The sequence below is a fragment of the Buceros rhinoceros genome, unplaced genomic scaffold (assembly GCF_000710305.1).
Source record: "Buceros rhinoceros silvestris isolate BGI_N320 unplaced genomic scaffold, ASM71030v1 scaffold43684, whole genome shotgun sequence".
In the NCBI taxonomy this organism is placed as follows: Eukaryota; Metazoa; Chordata; class Aves; order Bucerotiformes; family Bucerotidae; genus Buceros; species Buceros rhinoceros.
Window position 1 is genome coordinate 2331 of NW_010408419.1, and position 21525 is coordinate 23855.

At 38.9% G+C, this 21525-nt stretch overlaps 1 protein-coding gene across 1 annotated transcript in view; it reads left to right on the forward strand.

Annotated features, from left to right (window-relative positions):
• Positions 1-15233, forward strand: part of PATZ1 (POZ (BTB) and AT hook containing zinc finger 1) — a gene marked incomplete at its 5' end in the record, with an annotated part of 17555 nt that extends 2322 nt beyond the window's left edge. Inside the window, 5 exons of the mRNA XM_010134852.1 lie at positions 1159-1222; positions 4430-4498; positions 6797-6968; positions 12627-12764; positions 14615-15233. Coding sequence (XP_010133154.1) covers positions 1159-1222; positions 4430-4498; positions 6797-6968; positions 12627-12764; positions 14615-15030 — 859 coding nt within the window. The remainder of the gene's footprint in view (positions 1-1158; positions 1223-4429; positions 4499-6796; positions 6969-12626; positions 12765-14614) is intronic.
• Between the last annotated feature and the right edge of the window lie 6292 nt (positions 15234-21525).

The following is a 21525-nucleotide window of genomic DNA, read 5'->3' on the forward strand; positions in this document are numbered from 1 at the left end:
AAAGTAAACAAAAATGTCTACACATCTTTGTAAAATCGAAGTATGAATGAAAAGTAGAGACTCTTTCTTTGGGGTTTCAGTATTCAGTCGTAGGACCAGCCAAACGACGTTGGAACAGTGGTAATTTTAGTGTCCTTCCCTTCATTCAGTAGCACAGCGCTTGAGGTACCTAGAAGGACCCCCAACCAGTCTTTCCTGTTACACCACTCCAGCCCACTTGCTGGAGCATCAGGTTTAACAGCCTGGCTGCAAAGTTTAGTCAGTTTTCTGTCTGCAGTGTGTGAATTCCATCCCGCGTCCTCTCATTGGTGCAGCTGGAAACTTGGGGGAGGAGAGGGTGGAGAACTTGTTTCCAAGCAGTTTTGGCCTCATACAATGAAAAGCTTTCTTCCCACTAGGAGAAACTCCCACCGGGAAAATCTGCAGCTATTCAGCCCTCTCTTCTTCAAAGTAGGCTTCACTACTGATCATGAAGAACGATCTTTTTTTTTTTTTTTTTTTTTTTTCCCTTTCTTTTGACATCCACCCTTCTACTTTCCTTCCCCATAAAGGAGAGTGTAGTGCAGTAAATGTGAGAAGAACGTTCTTTTTTTTTTTTTTTTCTTTCTTCCCCCCCCCCGAAATAATTTGCTCTTCCATTGCACCTTCTAGTGGGGACCTTCCAAGCACTTTATTTGCATTAATGCAGTCTCCCCACCAAGTTGTGGATTAGGACAGTATTTTTTTCATCTTGCTGGTGGAAATTGTGTCACAGCAACAGAGTTCTTAGAGGCAGTCTTCTTGCACAGAGGTGCTTAAAGTTGGCTTCCTACATCCATGTTTGGGACAAAACCCAAAAGGGTCTGATTTTCAAATTAAAGTGCCCTCGTTGTCAAGATCTAAATAGGATTTTGGAATGGGACATACAGATTTGAAAACTGTAGCTTGTATTTTGTGTTTTCTCTGATCATTCAGTTGTAATTTCTTCCTGAGAAAATGCTGCCTTTTTACCGAGTTGGACAGGGTTCTTACCAAGGTAGAGCTCCAGTTGTTGGTGATCCTGGTTCTTGGAAAGTTAAATATCGCAAAATTTGTAATAGATCCACCACTGGGATCTTGCCTTTTTTTTTTTTTATTGTATATTTATTTTAAGTGTGCTTATGTGTACTTTCTTTTAAGGCCAGACCACTTGAATGGACACATCAAACAGGTGCATACCTCAGAGAGACCTCACAAGTGTCAGGTAGGAGCTGTGACGGGGTTTGGACTGATGCGTGGGTAATCTTTGGCATTGCATTTGTGTGTGCAGTTACGAAGTATCAGTAAAAATACCATGTATGCGTGAATTGGGATAAATGTCTGTAAATAACAGTGTTGAACAGTGACAGTTGCGTTACATCCCTCCTGTTCCCCAGCCCCTTGTGTCCATCTACAGCTTTGGTCCTCCTGCCTCCCTCCCCTTCTACCAGATGTTCTTCCCTACTGCTCTGTCTCAGTCTCACCCTGGATCTCTTACCCAGCCACCTTGTCCCTGGGCTTAGAGTCAGTGTCACCAAAGAGTCCCTCCACTACCACCCTGTTTTTTTTGTAATTGCAGTTGTTGCCAACAGGAGGCTGCAATGCTGACTTCACTTTTTTCGAGTAATTTCAAATTAAGTTGTAAATTGTCATAACTTGCCAAGATATTCTTTTTTGTCTTTTAATTGCATAGCCTTCAGAACATTGCTCTGAGCAAAATTGGAAGCTTTTTTTTATCCCAGGGAGAGTATAAATAACAGCATCACAGTACCCTTTGTGATACAATGTCATAATGTTGTATGTATTTTTTTACATTTAATAAATTATTTGTTAGAATTTGAAAGATCATGTCAAGAAAGATACTTTGTAATTCATTTGTAGAGAGATTTAAAAGGTCCCTGGAAGTATTAATTAAAAATAAAGTTGAGAATTAGTTTCCACTATCACTCACTGCCTTCACATAGTTATTGGGCAAACTTCTAAAACAATTGTTGGGCTAAGAGTCTCCAAGCTTGGTCTCTGAAGAACATGTTATTTAATTATTTATTTTTTTTAAAGTTGGAGCAAGATAACTTTTGTTTTCTTTGAGATTTGTGGTTCCTGATTTGTGTTTTTTTCCCATCTCTTGGCACACCTCTCCCATTTCCTTCAAATTGTAGGAGTTTTGAAACATTTTGCAACTTGAATAATCTAGGGAACCTGTTTTCAGACATACATAGTCATCTGTTTCTGTTGACCTCCATATGATCTGTGGAAGGCCAGCACCTTTGAAAATCAGACTATAGAGCCTTGACTTTGATTTAACTGCATATCCTCTATAAAGCCTTAGATTGGCCTAAGCTTCTTAAGGTGATTTAGGGGTTATAAATTTATATAAATTGGAAAATTCCACTCAAAAACACTTCACAATTTGGATATAGCGGGGGTCTGGGTGGGTGAACTGAAGATGTCTACAAATTTTTTCCATATATTTAAGCAGGTATTTGTGTGCAAGTACCAAAATGAATATTTAGGTCCTAACGTAAACAGAAACTCATTGGTTTTTGCCAATTAATACCAAGGTTTCTGAAGGAACACAGTTTATGAATAATGTGGATAGACATGAATTGTCCTTTGCCAGCTCGTGTCTTATAATTTTTTATAGTTTTCTGATTGTTATAAGAATGTTAAATATAAGCTCTGTAGGTGTGAATCAGAGAATACACTAAGAGCTAGAAAGTAAAGAAATATGGAAACTAAGACTGTACAGTTAAGCTGAACTCTGTTTCCTTGCACACATGTATTTTGTGATAGCAATTTCTAAGACCAGTGTTTCTCTTTGTGTGTTGTCTAAAGTGCCATGATACTGTGTGCACAGTTCATTTCAGTTAAAAGGTATAGGCTATAGGTTACAAGCTTCAGGACATGGCCGAGGTTGTCATTCAGGCTCGGTTTGTTCTTGATTTTTGACTACTCAACCCTGCAAAGTTAATTTTTCATTAATCTTAAGGTGCAGAAAATTTGTTAAAAGAACTATTCTGTGTCTTTGCAAAAAAAACTTCATAATACCCTGTCATACTTAAACGTGCATAGATCTTACATACATGGTGCAAACCATGGAAGGGATGCTATCACACTGAAAACTTGTTTCATCTGAAAGCTGATGTATAACTAGATAAAGGTCTCCTTGTGATTATCTGATAACCAGTAACGCTTCTGTTCCATGACATACATCTAAGCACAGAATCTGGCCACTAAGAAGGAAAATAGCTTAATATTGGCATGTTATTTTCCCGTTTTCCATTTTCTTTTTCCATTGATTTTGTTTGGCAAATTAGCTCCCCACGAGAGTAGCCTGAACAGCATTGAGCATCCTTTTTGAAACAGTTGAGTTCCTGATATTGTCATGCTTTGTTTATGTTTGCTGCAAAAGAAAAGTACTCTGTCATTAAACAGAAAAGCTTTCCAGAATGCTCTGTCCTAATGGCAGTCTTGGAAGTTGACCTCTGCTATGATTTAAACAAAATCCACCGATGTACGTTTGCAAACCAGTGGATATCTAATGTTTTGTTGATGTGGCATCATGGTACATTTTGGACTACCAAAACAAAGCATGAAGGTGTCAACCCAACTTCAGAATCAATAAAATGAAACTATGAGAAACGACAATTGTAAGCTGACCACCACTGCACCAGTGATAGTTTTCAATGCTCAGCATGTAAACCTGCACTCATCCCCCTAAAATAACGGCTGTGCTTCACAGATCTTTGAAAAACTACCCTAAGTTCCAGCACCTGTAGCTCTTGATGCCAGACAAAGAACTGATGTCAGCTTGTTCATTACCATTAAAATAGTCAGAGGGAGGCCTCCACAGAGCCAAGACAGCTGAGAAATTGGATCCAAGAAGTTGCTTTGGTGTCCAGGCAAGACATCAAATGGCACTCTTTATCTTGTCTCCTGGTTTGTTTGTGTGTTTGTTTATAATCTGACAGTTGAGTTCTGGATGTAGAAAAAAGGGGTAAGTCAGTTTTCTGGCCATAATGGATAGTTCTGTTTGCTGATTCTTCTTGGGAAGGGGTGAAGCTGGGTTGTTGGCTTTTGAGTATGAATGGTATGAAAGTTAGGCTGCAGTTCGGGAAGAAATGATGATCTGAGGATTGTGGACCTGAAAGAACAAGGGGAGAAAACAGAAGTTTGCTCCTTCTCAGAGCCAAGAGACAGGTTGTTGTTCTGTCAATTAAAAAAAAAAAAAAAAAAAAAAAAAAAAAAAAAAAAAAAAAAAGGAGAAAAATGCAGGTTAAATTAAAGCATAACTTTTGACAAGGAAAAAAAAAATCTATTTATTTAAGTAAACCTAAAATTGGCATCCCAAGTCCAGTGCTTTTCCCATTGATTTCAATGCAGAATGAGTTTCTTTCTGTCCTAATTTCTCTTACTTCCTGCCTATTAGCAGGAAAATGGCAGCCACCATGGAATAAGCTCAGAGACATCCACATCCATAGAAAAGTTGAAACTTCAAGAGGTATTTCTTAAACAATGTTTTTTAAACTTTGTATATATTCTTTTTGATCTATTTATATACCTGTGCAATGTTTGATAGGAAAGCACTGGAGAGTTTTCTTCTATGATTAACAATTAATGATAAATTCTTAGCACTCATTTAGCACTTCACATCTTTTGTAAAATAAAACTTTTTTTTTTGCTCTATACCTTTTATGAATATTAACTATTTGAATATTAACTTTGGGGTTTTCTTTAAACCTAGTCCTGTCTCCCATTGTTATGATTCAGCTAAACTGGTTCTTGCTTTCTCCACTGGACTTAATTTTTTTTTTTTTAACCTTCTTCACAGATACATTTACTATATAGCTTATCCAAAGATGAACTTTGCACAACTCAGCAAGAGTGAGAAATCAAACACAGAAATGATTATATTGCCTTTCTCTAAGCTTTCAACTTGATAAATTCAATATGGGACAGATATGGTTTTCCTTCTGGCATCCCTGTATTTATGTGATTAGTCTCTGGTCTGTTTCAACAACTAATGCACTCCCAGTGCTTCTGTATGGACGCTTACTGTGGCTTAGTATTTTTAGACTTATTGATGATAGATCTCTTGGCTGTCATCCTGGATTATCTAGTTCTATATCTTTAGTTGATATCCAACAGATTGACTAGTGTCAGTGCTGGAACCTTGCCTTCAATGAGTGTTTAAGAACATTTTAGTAAGTGAAAGCTGCACCTGTTTTGCTCAGCGTTGTGTACTGAGATTTCAAGTGAAATCTTTCAAGAATTTGCCTCTTCACTAATTGTAATTTATGAATCTTTGTCTGGTGAGCTTACTTAAACTCTGTGTAATGCAGAAATCCAGATAATTTTACTGTTGTGTCTCTAAGTTCATTAAGTCCTGAGCCTCTGAGGTGCTAAGTCTTGAGTTTCCTGCAGAGCAGCCTCAGCTCTGTGGGAGTTTACTGTGCTTAAGCATCTCACAGGATGGAATGAGTGTAAAGCCTGTTGAAATTGATAGGTACTTTTCAGCTGCCTTCAATGTTTTTTGCATTAAGCTCTTAACTAAATTATATGGGTTATTCTCTTCTGTATTATCAATTTCACTTATTTGAAGTTATAATTTTTGAATATTACTAGGACTGTTACTTTAACAAGTCTATTGCTATTGAAACAGTTGTTTAAATACACACCAATACTTGAAAAGACAGAATATATCCAGTTCCCAAGTCACTTAATAGCATCATATTATCTCTTAGGGGGTTCTGGTTATACATCTTAAAACTGCATTGTTTTATATAAAGGTGATAAAAATGAAAGACTGTACAATCTGGAATGTCACTGTTGCCTGCTTGGTCTGGTCATTCTAACAGATGTTTGCTTTTGTTTTTCCTGTCGCACTCATGAGCAATGGTTTCAGACTATACCTTTAATAACTTGTACGGTGTGTTGCTGGTGATGTATTTTCCTTCACGCACTGGAGATAGAACAAGCCTTCCAGCACTGGCAGGCAGCTGTAGTAGGCTATGTACATAGTCCGCATGCCTGCCAATTGCTGTGGTTAAAAAGATGGGAGGGAGCCTTCACTCATCATATGGATTATGTCTGGGAAGTGGGCAAGTAGGATCAGTATTATCTTATGCCAGATCAATCCCGTTTCATGGTAGTAAGTGGAATATGATACCTTGATCAGGGGTAAGTTATAAACAGGTTACAGTGTCATGCAGTTATTCTGATATCTGTTCAGTTCTGAGACTTCACTTCTACAATTTGTCTGCACTGCTGCTGTGGATACCAGGATGGCTCTTTTACTGTCTTTCGTCACATTCTCATCCCAGCCAGTTCTCTGATGCTTTGTTTTTATGTCTTTATACTCCAAAGGAATTCTGTGTATTGAAGTCAGACTGGATCAGATCAAAGAGTAAAATTTAGGAGGATAACAGAGAGGACATTTTGAGTGATCTAAGTGATTGTAAAGGCTCAGTGAAATGGCAGAACTTACTTTCAATAGAATGAAGTGGTTTGTGCTATTTCTTTTGTTAAATATTCCTTAAAGCTTTAGCATCTTCATCCTCAGAGAGGAGCTAAAGCCTTACAACTCTTATTTTAAGTTTTACTGTCTGTAGTATGTTAGAGTTGTTTTCTTGCTTCCTTAATTCTTTCGAGTAATAACATCACTCTTGTGCAGTGTATTGGTGATCTGAATTTTTTTATTGGTGTGTTTGCACAGAATCCAAAGAATACTGAATATATTCAACAATAACAGTGCTTTTAGCAAAGTTGATGAGTCACATGGTTCTCGTTATATCTGCAGACTTGTAATGCTTCCTTTGCCACGCGTGACCGACTGCGCTCACACCTAGCATGTCATGAAGACAAAGTTCCCTGCCAGGTGTGTGGGAAGTACTTGCGAGCAGCATATATGGCAGATCATTTGAAGAAACATAGTGAAGGACCAAGCAATTTCTGCACTATCTGTAACCGAGGTAATGAAGAAACTATTTTTTTTTATTTCAGTGGCACAGGACAACCCTTGAGGGAAGCTGTAAGGCTGTGTGACTGTCTGCAACAGGAGGAGGATAGGCCATAGATGTGTACACGTTCTGTGTTTCTATTATTGAATCCTTAACCTTGAAACTGATGGAACTATAGGTCTGGCCTTTTTATATGGCTCATAGTTCCTAAAGAAACTCAGTTCACATCTGAAGGAAATTGCTTCTAGATGGTTTTAAGAATTTCATTTGCTAAATAGCTATATAATAATCGTGATATGTCACCTTGCTGCTATTCACCATACACCTCTTTTTTTATACACAAAGTTGAAAATTATGCCCTGTACATAAAAGAATCTGCATTATGTTATGAGTCTTGCTTACCTCCTGGTGCAGCAGTAGAGTCAAGCTTCTCCATCTGAACCCAAGAAATTGCTTTGTATTAACGTACATTTCTAAAACAAATTTTTAGAAAGCATTAGAAATGTGCTTTACTTTTATTTGTACAAATACAGGTTTTCATAGAATCATAGAATATCTTGAGTTGGAAGGAACCCATAAAGATTGAGTCCAACTCCCTGCTCTTTGCAGGACTACCTAAAACAACTATGTGACTAAGATCTTTTGAAGCTTTTCCATCTGGTTGTGGTACTCTTCAGTTGGAGAGGGTTGTTTAGGCTGCGTGGAATGTAGGACAAGGTAGAAAATAAATATTGACTTATTGGTGTCTCTTTTTTTTTTTTAATTATTACTACATAACTCCAGAATATATTGTTGGCTCACGTAGGCGTACATACCTGGTAAGTGTAGGAAGAGGTTGCTATTGTGGTTTGGGATCTTGTTTTTCCTGATGAGTCATTTTTTTTATCATGTGTGCTCCCTTTTCTAATTTAAGAGAGGTTAAATCTTTTTTTGAGAGAGTAAAGCTGTTCTATATTTAATGTGAAGACTTGTACAGGGAGCTTTTGTATGACTAGGAGTTGATGAGTAATGAGAGATGTTAAATTGCAGGGGAGGTATTTCCAGTAGTTGAACAGTCCGTTAGGTCCTGAAAGTGATGTTAACAGTTGGGAGTGGAAAAGGCATCTGGGTTGAAAATTTTCAGATTCTGAAGCTCCAGTAGATGGTATGAAATGAAGCTTGGCCTCCTTTTCAGTTGAAGGTCTATCTTCTGAAAAACTGCTTATGCTTATCCTGATTCTTTTTGTGGTAACAACATGGAAGATGCTCTCTAAGATCCAGGTGCTATCCTGCTTTCCTTCAGTTGCACATGGTGCCCGTATGGGTTGGGAAGAATTGTCTTGTTTCCAAGATTTGTAATCTTGAGTTTCACTGTAACTACCACTGGATGTCACTGCAGTTATTTCAAAATTTAGCCAGCATGACAAAGAAAGATCTGGCATTCAAACAATGGAAGGACTAAATAGTTTATTCACTTTTTACAGGTTTGAATGTCCAGTGGAATTTTAAATAAGATATATACTTCCATGTAGAAGAATAGGGCACCTGTTAAACAGCAAACTTTAAGCAGCTGCTTTCTTCTTATAGTTTGTTATTTCATATGTGTTGTCAGAATTTAGTCTGCTGTGAATTTCAGTTTACATCAGCACTTGGAAAACATGATTCATTTGATGAATTATTGTTAAATAACTACCTAGTGTTAAAATTCATGGGAAAGGAAAGTTACAGGCTGGATTTGTCAAACAACTGTGTTCTGAACTCATTGTTATACTGTGAATTTTGACGATAGGTTTATGATCCGTGACAGCAGAATTTTTAGTCCAATCTAAAAATCCAATTTTTAGAATCAAATTATAATGTTCATTGTTTTAAATAGATATCTTTGAAATTGTAGAGCCTGGCAAGACGTAGTGGAAAATTTCTGGATTAGAAGCATCTCTTTGATAGGCATTGGTGCACTCAGAAGCTATGCACTGTCCCTCTGACTGCGATTGTACTGTGGATGTGGTGCTTGTGCATTTGTTTTATTCTCTCCTCAGCTAACATGCTGATGTGCTTCTTAACTGGAACTTGGCTAGTTCTGGATATAGTAATTGTCAGGCTCTGGATATAGTAATTGTCAATGCTCAAGCTGCTTGTAGAGATAATTTTGATGGTGGCTACCAAAACAAAATAAAAAGTCGATGAAAAGGTGACTCTTACACAGTGGAACGTATCCTAGTGTTAAAGACAAAGCCTAGAATCCCCAGTGTATCCCGTCAGACTGAAGGCTTTTGTATGGAACTGAATCAAGTGTCTCCTGTTCTTTTAAAGGTTTGATGGATTTAGGAGATGGGAAACTCAGTACCTGACTGAAAGCAGTAGCCACTGGTTTGCCTTGTCACATGTGTACCCATTTGCTGATCTTGTTTTTATATTTTCCAAAATGGTAGTATGATGTCCAAAATTACCGTCTGTGATTTGATTGTTTTCCAGGTTATTTTCTTACTTGGGATCTTTATGCTTAAAATAATTCCGGAAGCAATTAAATGTGGTTAGATTAGGGAAGCTGTGCACTGTGTTTTTCTTTTCTGGGATTTTCTGTTTGGTTCGGGGGTTTTTTTTTTAAGAATTGATCTAAAATGTGCTTGTGAAAACTAATTGTCACTTTTTAAGACAAATTCTCTTTAATCAGTTTAAATAAAAAAGACCTGCTCCTGCTTTGTTGTTACCTAATCTTCTGATACCATCCTTAGGAACTTTATTCGCTTGAGTGGGCTTTTTCAAAGAATGTAAGGGTAATGACTTTAGCAAGTCTAGAACTGGTACTTTGCAATAACGTGCAAATGAGAAGATTCATTTTTTGTTTCAGTTACATACGCATTGTTTCACAGAAATCAAATGAGTCAGGAGAAGAGTAACTATTCCAATCACAAATTAGACGGATTGGTTTTTTACTATAAGGTGAATTCATATGTATTTCATGATGGATACAGAGTTGATTAAAGCAAGGCATATTCTCCAGGTGTTGTGTCTGAATCCAAATAAGAATTTTTGAAAAAGGAGCAACCTGCAATTATTCCTATAGTCTATCTCCTTACAGATGTTATCTAAGAGATCAAGGGATAGGTCCCATTTATATAAAGCAGATCAATTTTCTTCATGCGTGTTTTTAATATTGGTTCCTCTGGTATGAAGGAATAATCTGCTCTGCAAAGCTAAGAGATGTGTATGGGTAAAGCAATAAATACATTCTTTCTTTGAAAAGTACTGCCACTTTATCCTCTGCATTAGCCTGACTTGGTTTTAAAGGGAATTTTAAAAGTAAAGGATTATTGTCTGTGAATCCCCCATCTTCCTAGGACAGGCCCTCATAATTAAGGTCTGGTGGAAAAAAGAAAAAAGAAAAAGGCCAGTGCTAAGTGCTTCAGAAAAAAACTAAGATAAAAGCGAAAATCTCACTTTAAACAGTTTTCTATGAAGCAGCTGGCATTCCTACTGCTGTGATGGGAGTTGATGACTCACATGTTCATGTGCCAAGTGCATAAAGGGGAGCTACACATTTTGCAGGCAGTTTTCATTCTGTAAAACAATGTATGCTGCAAATAGAATTGCAGAGTTCAGAAAAAATACTGCATAGCAGAGATTACAACTTCAGATTCTCCTGTGTCAACTGTAGTATAGAAAAACACTGAATACCTGTTATGTCGTCCCTTTCTAATGGTTGGCAGTAAGATTTTAATGCGTTGCTACTTAAAGAGGCTCATCTCAGCATGCGTGTGGTTACTGGAAACGTGGTATTTGGGAAGTACCTCATAGCTGGAAGGATCACCTTTATGTCTGTATATTGTGTCCTTTTCTCTACCAGTCAAACACTAGTTCTTTCCACATCTACAGTGAATTTTTGGTATTTGGAAATACATAGTCTCATGTGGCCCAGTGAGATTTTCGGCACAGCTTTTTGTGCCTGAGGGTGGGTCTGGCATTGTTTTGGAGGATAATATCCTCACATTGATTCGCTGGATGACTTGGCCTTGGCAATTCTGCTCACTTGTATTTTGAGAGTCCGATTCTTGGTTTCTTCAGTTGTGATGTATCTACTTTTCTGTAGTTTTATCTTTAACTCAGGGGCCTACAGTAACTATCTGTTGTTCATTCTCAGCAACCTGCCCTTTTTTCCCTTCAGCAGGTTGCTGTGGAGTTCTGTCTTGCTCTGCAGGTCTTCTATGTATAATTCTTAATAACGCCTGAATACTCTTTGATCCCAGCTTCTAAGAAGAGTCTGGGTAAAAGGATATTCTGTTGGGTAGGCACAGGGAATTCTAGTGTAAAGCCACATTCATTATTAAATTCAGCACCTGAAACTAACAGCTGCTGCCGGAAAATCCACCTCAGAGAGGTGTGCCGGTATTGGTTTTGCATCCTTTCTAATATATTATTATGTATCATCAAATGTAAATGCAGTTAGAATGCTGTAAAAATGACTTTAGAGTATCTGTTCATATTTAAAGTGGAGCACTGATATGAAAGTTCTCTCGCAAGGGCTCGTGCTGTAAATGCTGTATTGGTTTAAAACAATCTAGGTCTTGGGCTTTCTCTATCCAGAAAGGGAACCTGGAACTCTGTGTCTGTCACGGTGGAACTTGTGTTCTCAGTTGTTGAAGGAAAATGTTTCTAGCATGGAAGTGCCATAATGCTCTGTTCAAAATATAATAAAAATTAAGGTTTTTTTGATAGGCTTACTTATGTAGGAAGTCTTTAAAACTGTGTCCTCCTTGTGCCTCGTATACCGTCAAAATGTACCAGTACTAACTGCAAAGCTTATTAAAATTGAATTTAAAACCATTTCAAGGTATATGTGAGATAATCTATTGCATTAGAGGAAAAGGACATATTTGTGAGACTTCAAAAACAATTTTAAAAAGCACACACACAAATGTAAAAACCTGTTTTGTTCAGAAATCAGATGTTTGAAATACATGTTTTTAATTTCAGTGGTTTGGGCTTACAGATCAGAGCTAATAGAAATGTTGGGAAATTTTTTTTTTGTTAACTGGAGACAAAATTGAGGTTCAGTATGTTTTTTAAAACTTGGGTTGAGCTGAATGGAGGAAATGTTTTTAGAAACATAGAACAGATATGTATACCTTAAACTCAATAGTTTTAGCTTTCTGCCTTCTAGGAGTCGCTTATAAATGCTAGAAACTTAAGGGGGAAGCACACTAAATACCAAAGAGAGGTGTCACTAAATGGCATTCCTTCAGATCTTAACAGCATAAAATAAAATAATTTGAACTGTCTTCCAAAGAATTATCAGATGATGAAGGCCTTTTTAATTAAAAGAAATAGAAGCGCACAAAAATGGTGAAGAGACATGGGTGCCTCTTTATGTCATGTCTCTTCTGCCTTTTTTTCCAGAAAGTTTCATCTCATCTGTTAGGTTTGTTTACACAGGATTTGTTTCTCAAGGAGGCTGTTCTTTCATCATTACTTCCAAAAAACAAGGAAGTCTAATGAAAGCTATGCATTGCATTCATTGCCTGATGATGTTTAGGAATCCTACCTCAGCATGTTGTAGGGAACCAGAAATCAAGCTAGTACAATGGTAGCTTCGTAACAGGGAGTAGGAGCGAGAGAAGGATTAAAAGAACAGGGAAGGCAGATGTGTGTCTTTGCTGGTGGCAGGAACTCATCTCCTTTTATCTTGTTTAGGTTTCTCCTCTGCCTCCTACTTAAAGGTCCATGTTAAAACCCACCACGGTGTTCCCCTTCCCCAGGTCTCCAGGCACCAGGAGTCCATCCCGAATGGGGGAGCAGCGTTCCACTGCGTCAGGACCTATGGCATCAAAGGCAAGAGACTCGCTGCTCTGCACCTTGCTGCTTTGTGCAGAACTTTGTGTTGTGGGATTTTGGGCTGGGCATGAGAATGGGGAGGGAGGAAGGACAGGGAAAATACTGGAGAAGTTTAGGGAGATGCAGAGCAATTACATAGCATCACATAGAATGTAATATCTATCCATGGATAGCAGATGTAACATGTCTGGGGGAAGGAGATGGACATGTAAGGGTATGTGAATTTTTGGCAGCTTCTATGATTTTAGAGATTGAAAAAGCCATGTTAGTTCATCTTGACCATCTTCCTAGGAGCAGTCGCTATTTGAATGTTGCCTGAGGGGTGCAGATCCTTGACAGTTCTTTAGTTCCACTATACTTGAATCTTGTGGCAGTCAATGTTTCTGATCTCCGGTGAAGGAAGGGGGAGCTGCAGAATGCAGTTCATAAAGGTTCTTGAGCGGTGAAAACAATATTCATCCTCAGGTTATTGAGGAACCATGCAACTATCTGTAGTTAAACTTACAAATTCTAATGCTATTGTTGTTTGGGAGGAGAGGTAGAGGGTGATAATTGTAGTTACTTTTTTTGTTTTTAAACCTGCATTTAACTTCTAGGAAAAAAAAAATTGTTGTAATATCTAAGAGTATTTAACTTCTAGATATGTACAGCTGTGTATTAAGCTATGAAGAATAGCTTGCTTTTTGCTTCTTGATTTGAGCCGTCAGTATTCCTAATGAGGCTGAAACATCAGAAAATTCTTCAAAACCGTGGTTGCCCCAAAAAGCTACGTTTTTTCTTGCTCAGGAGAACGCAGTAGGCTGGGTTAAACAAAATCTGTGCCAGCAGAAAGCTACAGTTGTGTAATTTTTTTCTGTTGAAGTCCTGATAGAGTTACTACTGAAGCCCTTTGGTTTTGGGTGGTGTGCTGGCTTAACAAGAGATTTACTCCAGCTCAGTGGTGTATTGATTTCATGCATATCCTGTTTGGTTTGTAATGCTGAGTCCAGAGCAAATCTGTCTTTTGGGTTGTGCCAAGTGGTTCTTTGGTCTTTTAGAGTTAATAGTAGATACAGCTTATTTGTATTCAGTGACTTGCTTAGGGAGTACGTCTGGGTTTCCCACGCTCATTCATATGCGCTGAGCGAAAAGTGTGGACAAACTTTCTTGGCGTAATGCCTGAGAAGAATGGGGAACACTCCAAACATACCAAGGGCTTTGCCAGGATATGTATCCAAATGACTTAAAATAGTGTCCCTAACCTCTCTCCTGTTTCACACTACAGTATTTAAAGATGGAACAATTTTAGGTTATGAAGTTCACCTCTAACAGCATTGTACTTAACATGTAAAAAAGAGTTCCTCAAGACTAAATGGAATTGCACTTCTTAAATTGCAGTAGCTCACTGCTGTTTTGCTGAGTATTTCCAGGTGTCTTCACATCTTGCTGCAGCCTGTTGTACTTCATTAGATTTCTAGGCTCTCCTCCAAAGTATCAGCAATATTTCAGAAGTGTGGGAGTGAATTGTACACTTAAAAACTCATTATGTCCATCTTTTGTAGTGCCTGAGGTGTAAACATTGTGAGACATCTTTGGGATTCAAGAAGTATTCTGTAAATCAGAGACCCATTGTGGTTGTATTCAGTATCATGACAAATTGCTCTGATAGCAGCTCGGTGGTTTGAAAAGAGAACCTATGGTCAAGGGCTTTAGAATATGAGGGTTTGCAATGTTGAGTGTGTATCATTCTGTCATGAGAGGCGTTATGAAATCCAGGTGGTAACCAATATAATCTATCTTAATGCATGTTAAATGTTTTTGGGGGGAGATAAGATTCTGAAAACTTCTCTTTCTTTTTCCCGTAGAAGGCCAGAAGTGTTCACATTCGGACCCGATTGAGAGTTCTGATTCATATGGAGACCTCTCTGACACCAGTGACCTCAAGACTCCTGAGAAACAGAGCACCAATGGGTCCTTCTCGTGTGACGTGGCTGTCAGCAAAAACAAAATGGAGACGGAAGGAGAGAAGAAGTACCCTTGCCCTGAATGTGGCAGCTTTTTCAGATCAAAGTCTTATCTGAACAAACACATACAGAAAGTTCACGTCAGAGCCCTTGGTGGCCCATTGGGGGACCTCGGTCCTGCTCTAGGATCCCCCTTTTCACCCCAACAGAACATGTCTCTCCTGGAGTCATTTGGGTTTCAGATCGTCCAGTCAGCATTTGCATCATCCTTAGTAGATCCAGAAGTCGACCAGCAACCAATGGGGCCAGAGGGGAAATGAGATCAGTTTGATCTTAACAAAGCAAAAAACAGCAGTCTGGCTATAATGATAAGATGTTGTGAATGAAAGAGGAAATAATGATATTTGGTTCTATAGCTAAGATTTTTTTTTTATTCATTTTAGCTTCCCTCCTTGTCTCGTGCCCTACCCCACCTTTAAACCTTCACTGGGGAGAGGGAGAAAATGCTTCTTAGCTGATGAATTACAGAAGATGGTGACCTTGGATAGGAGGCATGATGTAAAACACCAAATGGAGCTTTAGAGGCTGCTGCTGGTGTTTCGTCATAATCTTCTACGATAAACAAAAGTTGCCAGCACTGATCTGAGAATTAGACAGTCCTAGTGACCAAGGCACCTGGGGAGCTACAGCTACAGGGAGCTATGCTTTTGTTCTCTCTTTATTCCCCACCTTCCCTAACCTACCCCAGAAAACCAGTAAGTTTTAAAAACAGACCCATTATTGACCCATTATTGAATATAACATTAAGTAAAATGCCCCGTGGTACCTAGCAGATTACAATGCAGTTGTCCTCTTGAAAACAAAAATTTTAAAGAAGGTGAGAGAATTTGAACCCTTCTGCCATTTGTGAGGCTGTGAGTGCTGCAGCAGGACTGAACTGCTGAGAAAAATCACCATTCAGAATAGGTTGTTTTTGCTACTTTTAACCATTAAACTTGCTGTCAGGTTTTTAAGTCTCTTCTGTTATTATTTTAGGACCTGTTGTAGTGAATTGCTACTGAAAAGCCAGTCTAAGGTGATACACAGAGCACTCTTAAAGCAGCAGTCACATTAGGGTTAGTATTAATTTTTTTTTAGATGTACCATAATTAATATCTTGGCTAGTTGATTGTTTTCAGTCTATGAAAGAAATAGTTTTATGAAAAAAAAAGAAAAAAAAAGAAAGGAAAAATATCATTGCAGTCTGGTTGACTGGTGCTCATTTTTCATGTGGGGACCTAGGGTATAAACACGATCAACTATCGGGTTAACGCTATGTACCACTGACTTGTTTAGTGTGAATAAACCCAGGGGTTCACAGAATGATTTTGGTTTAATTGGATTGGACTCTATTAAAGAAGTTAGTATGTTACTTTGCATCCCCTCGTTTTGTCTGGTTTTTGAACAATTTAGCCACCTGTCCAAAAGGTGTGCAAATGAGAACCAGTAAATAAGACATTAATCCCACTCTACACTCTACTGTATTCTTGGTGAGCTGGACTTTTTGGCTACAGTGGTGCTCTCCAGATCTGCCTGTAGTCAGGTTTGCAAAAGCCAGTCTTAACTCCTTTCTTCTCCAAAGAAGAAAGGTTTCTGCTGTAAGAGATGGGAATTGCAAACAGCGTATCTCTGAAAAAGAATTGATTACAAAGTGCAAAGAAGCTGGGCACTAGGCTGTTGGAGGTTCCATTTAATCTGAAAATACCCCTTGTGCAGAAATATTGTCCTTTCTTGATCCTCCCTTTCCTCCCATGTAACTTGTCAAGGTCTTATGTATCAAATCCAGGTATAAGTGTTGTTTTACACAGGGTTTGGAGTTAGGAATACTCTGAGTTATAATTATGGTTCTGCTGTTGATGCTCAAGGTCACGTAGGACAGCTTCCTGAATTTAGTCGTTAATTTCCCATCTGTGAAGAGTTTTCTCTACACCACAGTTGTTGTGAGAGTTAATGAGCCAAGGTTTAAGCAGTGATGTAGCACACTAAATTGCTGTGTTTACTGAATGTTTCTCAAAAGCTCTGAAGAGCCCAAGTCCCACAACAAACTTGCATTCTGTGAAACAATAGCTCTCTCCATCATCAGTACAGTGCTGGAGCAGGAGAGACCACCTCAAACCAGGACCCACATCCTAGGTCCATCCTGTCCCCTATCCAGGAGGTAGGTCTGTATTAAATGTGAACGTAGCCACAAACTGCTGTTGCGCAACAACTTGCGTTGCCCAGGTGCTCCTAATCCAAACCCTGCAGCTAATACGTAACTGCAATAAGACACATTCCTGTTTTGGTTTTATGTTAGAATTATAGAAATTTTTGTAAGTATTTGGATTTTGGAATGATGTTCTAAATTCTACAGACTTAGAAGCTCCAGCTTCTCTCTTGTAAGAAGCCTCTTTTTTGTACTTGCTCTTGAGTATTATAAACCAGGGATAAATAATCAATGGCTTTCTCTTTATAGCACCAGCACTTTCTAAATTGAGAGCATGTTGCAGTGGTCTTGATATTTTGCTGTTAATCTGTGTTGGGAGACTGAAAGACATGTTCTTCTCCATTCATGTTCCCCAGAATCCCTGGAATAGGTATGAGTTTCATTAAAAAGGGAAGAAAAAAACAAATCAAACCAATACACCTTCAAGCTAAAGCTTCACGGAATTGCTATTGCTATACTGGTAAGCTGAGTTGACAAGTAGGAACAGGACGTTTCAGAAAGGTAACTAAACATTTTAGAATACCTTGCAAATCTAGACCATGCTGAGAAAACCTCATAAGCTGCCAAGTCAGTCAAGATAGAGCAGGTTTTCCAGTCAGTAAAACAATTCACTGGGATTAGCAAATGCAGCTGCAGTCACTTTGATTTACTAATAGCTCATATTTAAGTCACCAGGAAAATTTATGTTGAATTGAGGCTGTATTCTGCAAGATAAAGTTTGTGTCCCTGATGTTCCTACATGCCCTCAGAGAGGGTGTGCTGTCGTAAAATTAAACTCCAAAAGCCAGGACCTGGTCTTGGATATTTTCATCCCACATTTAGCTCCACTGGCTTTAGTGTTACTGTAGTGGGTTGAATTTTGGCCGTGTGTATCAGAATTTAATTCTGAATGCTACAGAATGTGACCTGGTGAAACAAATTAAAAACCTTGAACTAAAAAAGCAGCCTTCTAAAACACTAGCTGTGCATTTTGCTTGTCAAAGAAAATGCTTACTAAGTTGTCATGAATATATTGAATGAAAGAAAGCTACTTACTTTGCAGTCTAGTGGACAGGGAAACAATTAGGCAGGAAGCTAACAATCCTGAAATGACAGTTCTAGATCATGGGAGTGTAAATGGGAGAGATTTGTACCAACGCAAGAGACTGGTGCAGACTAGTGCCAGCAGTAAGTTGGTCACATCTTTAGCACTGGTGTGTTTTCAGAGCTTTTTGCTTCTTTGGGGGCATACTGTTCCATTCTGGGTAGTAATTTAATCTACATACAAAATGTTTTATATTCTGGATGTTGGGAAATGTCTGCTTTTCACAGAACAGAAGGCAGATCCAAATAGAAAACTCAGCCTCCTAAGTTCAGAGTTCAAATGAAAGTACTTAACATGCCCTGAGCTGCAACCTCACATGTTTCTGTTACATTTTTAATTGGCGTATCAGCGTATAGGTAATAGTTCTCATTTGGGGCCAGCCCTCCTTTCCTTATTTCACTCGATGGGACTGCAATCCGTTTTGAGTCGGGGCACTTTTCTGCCACGAAGGGAACTTCAGTTGATACTAATTTAGATAATCAGAGTCATGGTACTTATTTGTATTACAGGAGTCCCCAGGTGAGGCTTAGACCCTTGTGCATTAGGTATGATGGTGAAAACATCTTCAACCATTTATAATCTGAGCATTAAAGATAGACAAGAAAGGAATAGATGCTCATGTAAGTGAATGAGTGAAATAACGATGAAGGACTAAAAACTGCTTGCATGCATGCTTAAGTGTTGTGTGAATATAGGGGCACAGACTTATCATCAGGTGTCTTTTATTGCCTGAATTTATCTTTATGTACTGTTAATCCAGAACAAATGCAAGGTAAAGCAATTTAATGCAAATTTATTCCATACAGAGTTAAATTAAGTGACGTTACCTTGCGTTTGTTGTGTGTTAGATGTGTGCAGACTTAGTAGTGTGGCTCACTACATGGTAATGTGGTACGTGTGAGCGCTCGATCTTAAGTGACTTGCCCATGATGATGTGGGAAATTGATAGCAGAACCAGAAATTGAACACAGATTTTTCCTTCTCTCAATCCAGTGCCTTAACTATAGTAGGGCAAAGTATTTTATGTTGGGGGGATGATTGTTTTGTTTGTTTTTTAAAGCCTAGAACGTAAGATGGTGTGGAGTTGGTCTTCCTACCAATCTTTTGAATAATTACAAATGCCCAGTCACAATTTTAGACCTGTTTGAGTGCCAGTGACTTAGGAAATATTTGCTATTTCCCACATATTCCTTGAAATTATTGTTCCTCCTTCAACTGCTGTCAGCAGTAAGGAATGACTTGAATAGAAGAGCTGTGTAACTGAATGTCTATCTAACTCAACTAACTGAATTGATAGTATGAAAGCTAACCTAGATTTTGTAGACTCTGTTGTAACTTTAGTGTCTTGTTTTTTCACTAAATCTTTGTTCCTAGAAATCAGTATCTGAACTTATGTCTTGATTCTGGAGTGGGGTACCACTTTCAGCTTTAATTTGTTTTTTAAGGTGCTTGCTTGAGGAAGTAGATGCCAAAGTAAACTTCAAAGGAACTCCAGACTTCAGTGTTGGAAGAATGAATGGAGAGCAAGAGCTCTCTTTGGGTTTCATGAGAGATAAATGGACTGAGTAAAAAACAGCTACCAAAATTTGCTTAGTGAAACAGGAAAGGCTTTTCTTTATAACCTACAAAAATAATCAGATAGTTTCAATTGTTCAGCGCGGCAGAAACTCTGAGAGCAAGTGCCAAACAAAACCATGCAATGTGTTGGCTTTTTCAACATTATGAATATACCTTAACAGCATTATGAATATTTTAATGTAAATTCAGCCAGCTTTGTACCATTCTCTTTTTGCCTGGGCGCAGTACCTGAGTTTTAATTAAACAGAACATAAGCTCACAGTGAATCTCTGAGCTCTCAGTTCCGCTCAAAGAGACAAATAAATAAGCAAAGAGGGAAGAAAACTAATAGAAAAACTTAAAAGGGAAAACAGATTCTGGAATATTCCATATCTCCTGAGAGAGTCCTTTTTTTATCCTCATCATCCTTTTCAAAGCAAAATCCTTCAGCTGTTGTGAATGAGCCTTTGGGAACAGATTTGGCTTTCAGCCCCACCTACGGCAGTGTCCCTGTAAGAAGGCAGTGTGTTATGGAGCACTGAGCCTGGGACCCAGAGGGAGGCAGCGCTCCTGGCCAGCAGCCTGAGGCCGTGCTTACTGTTGCAGTCAGCAGCAGCAACATCGGCATCATGTCTTCTTGCTTGCTCCCTTGACACCTGCACCGTCCACGCATTCCTATGCCAGTGTGGTACCTGCTCAGATGTGTACAGCTCTTCAAATAACTATGCTAGCTGTAAAACAAACCAGAGACCTATTTGGCTACAAAGGAAAAAAACCCAACCAACAAAAATCCTCTGAAGCAGTTATGCAACATAGCTGCAAAGTGGTGCAGAACAGGAGCAGGAACCCTGGTGGTAAGGGGTTGTAGTGATGGCTGGAATGGTTAAAACATGTTAGTGAAAACCTGCAGGTGTTTGCTCTGTGGTAGTGGGTAATGACTGCCTGTTTGTAAAGAACTAACACCTTGTGTGAGCCTCTTCCTGTGTTTTGTTCCCATCTGTAAATGAAAGGATGCATAAGAATGTTTCAGGATTTGACTGGCCTGCCAAACTGTGCCACACAATTGTGCAGCTGAACTCGCTACTTGTTTGGCCTCACTGACTTCAGGCATGATGCAAAGTTAAACATTGGCCACGTTTTTCCTGAAAGATGAAATATGTAAATTAACTTAAAGACTGCCTGGCACTATTGATCTGCTCTCAGGGTTTATGTGAATGAAGCTTTTCCTGGGTGGCCTCTCTACTTGTACTGCAGTTACAGAGACTTGGAAGTGCTCTGAGCTAAGATGTGCTGAAGGAAGGAGGTACCTGGTGTCTCACTGATGTTTCAGTGATTGCCTCCCAGCTCCTGGGTTCTGTGTGAACCACGGGGTCACTTCATACAACCACTGGAAGCCATAAATGCTCTTGAGCATCCTGCAGTCACATAGTGAGCTTGGGAAAGTGCTTGTATAATAAATCACTTTCATGCCGGCTAATAGCTTTTTGGCTGTTGTGTCTAAAAACTGATGCCTTCTCCAGGCAGTTTTTACACACCCTCTGCAAAGTTGTCAGACTGACTGCTGGCTCTTAAAGAACCAACCAGGCCTTGCTCTTGGGCTCAGAATTTCTCTTCAGTACTCTTGTAATCTGAAAGTTTGCTGCAGTTAGTGCAAATACACAGTGTAAGAGAGAAAATGAAAGGCTGTTCTCAGATGTCCTTTAGAGTGAACAACTGAAACATGAGTGTGGGATGAGCCAGGAAAAACGGCATCTTTCCCTGGCTGCACACCATATGGAAGAGACAGTGCCTTGGAAGGGAAGGAGCAGAAAAGTTTGCCATTGGCTCTGATGAATCCCAATCCTGCTTCTACTGAAGTTGTTGGGAATTCTCCCATTGTCTTCAGTGTGAGCAAGAAAGGATTTTTAGGTGAGGATGGATGACTCTTTC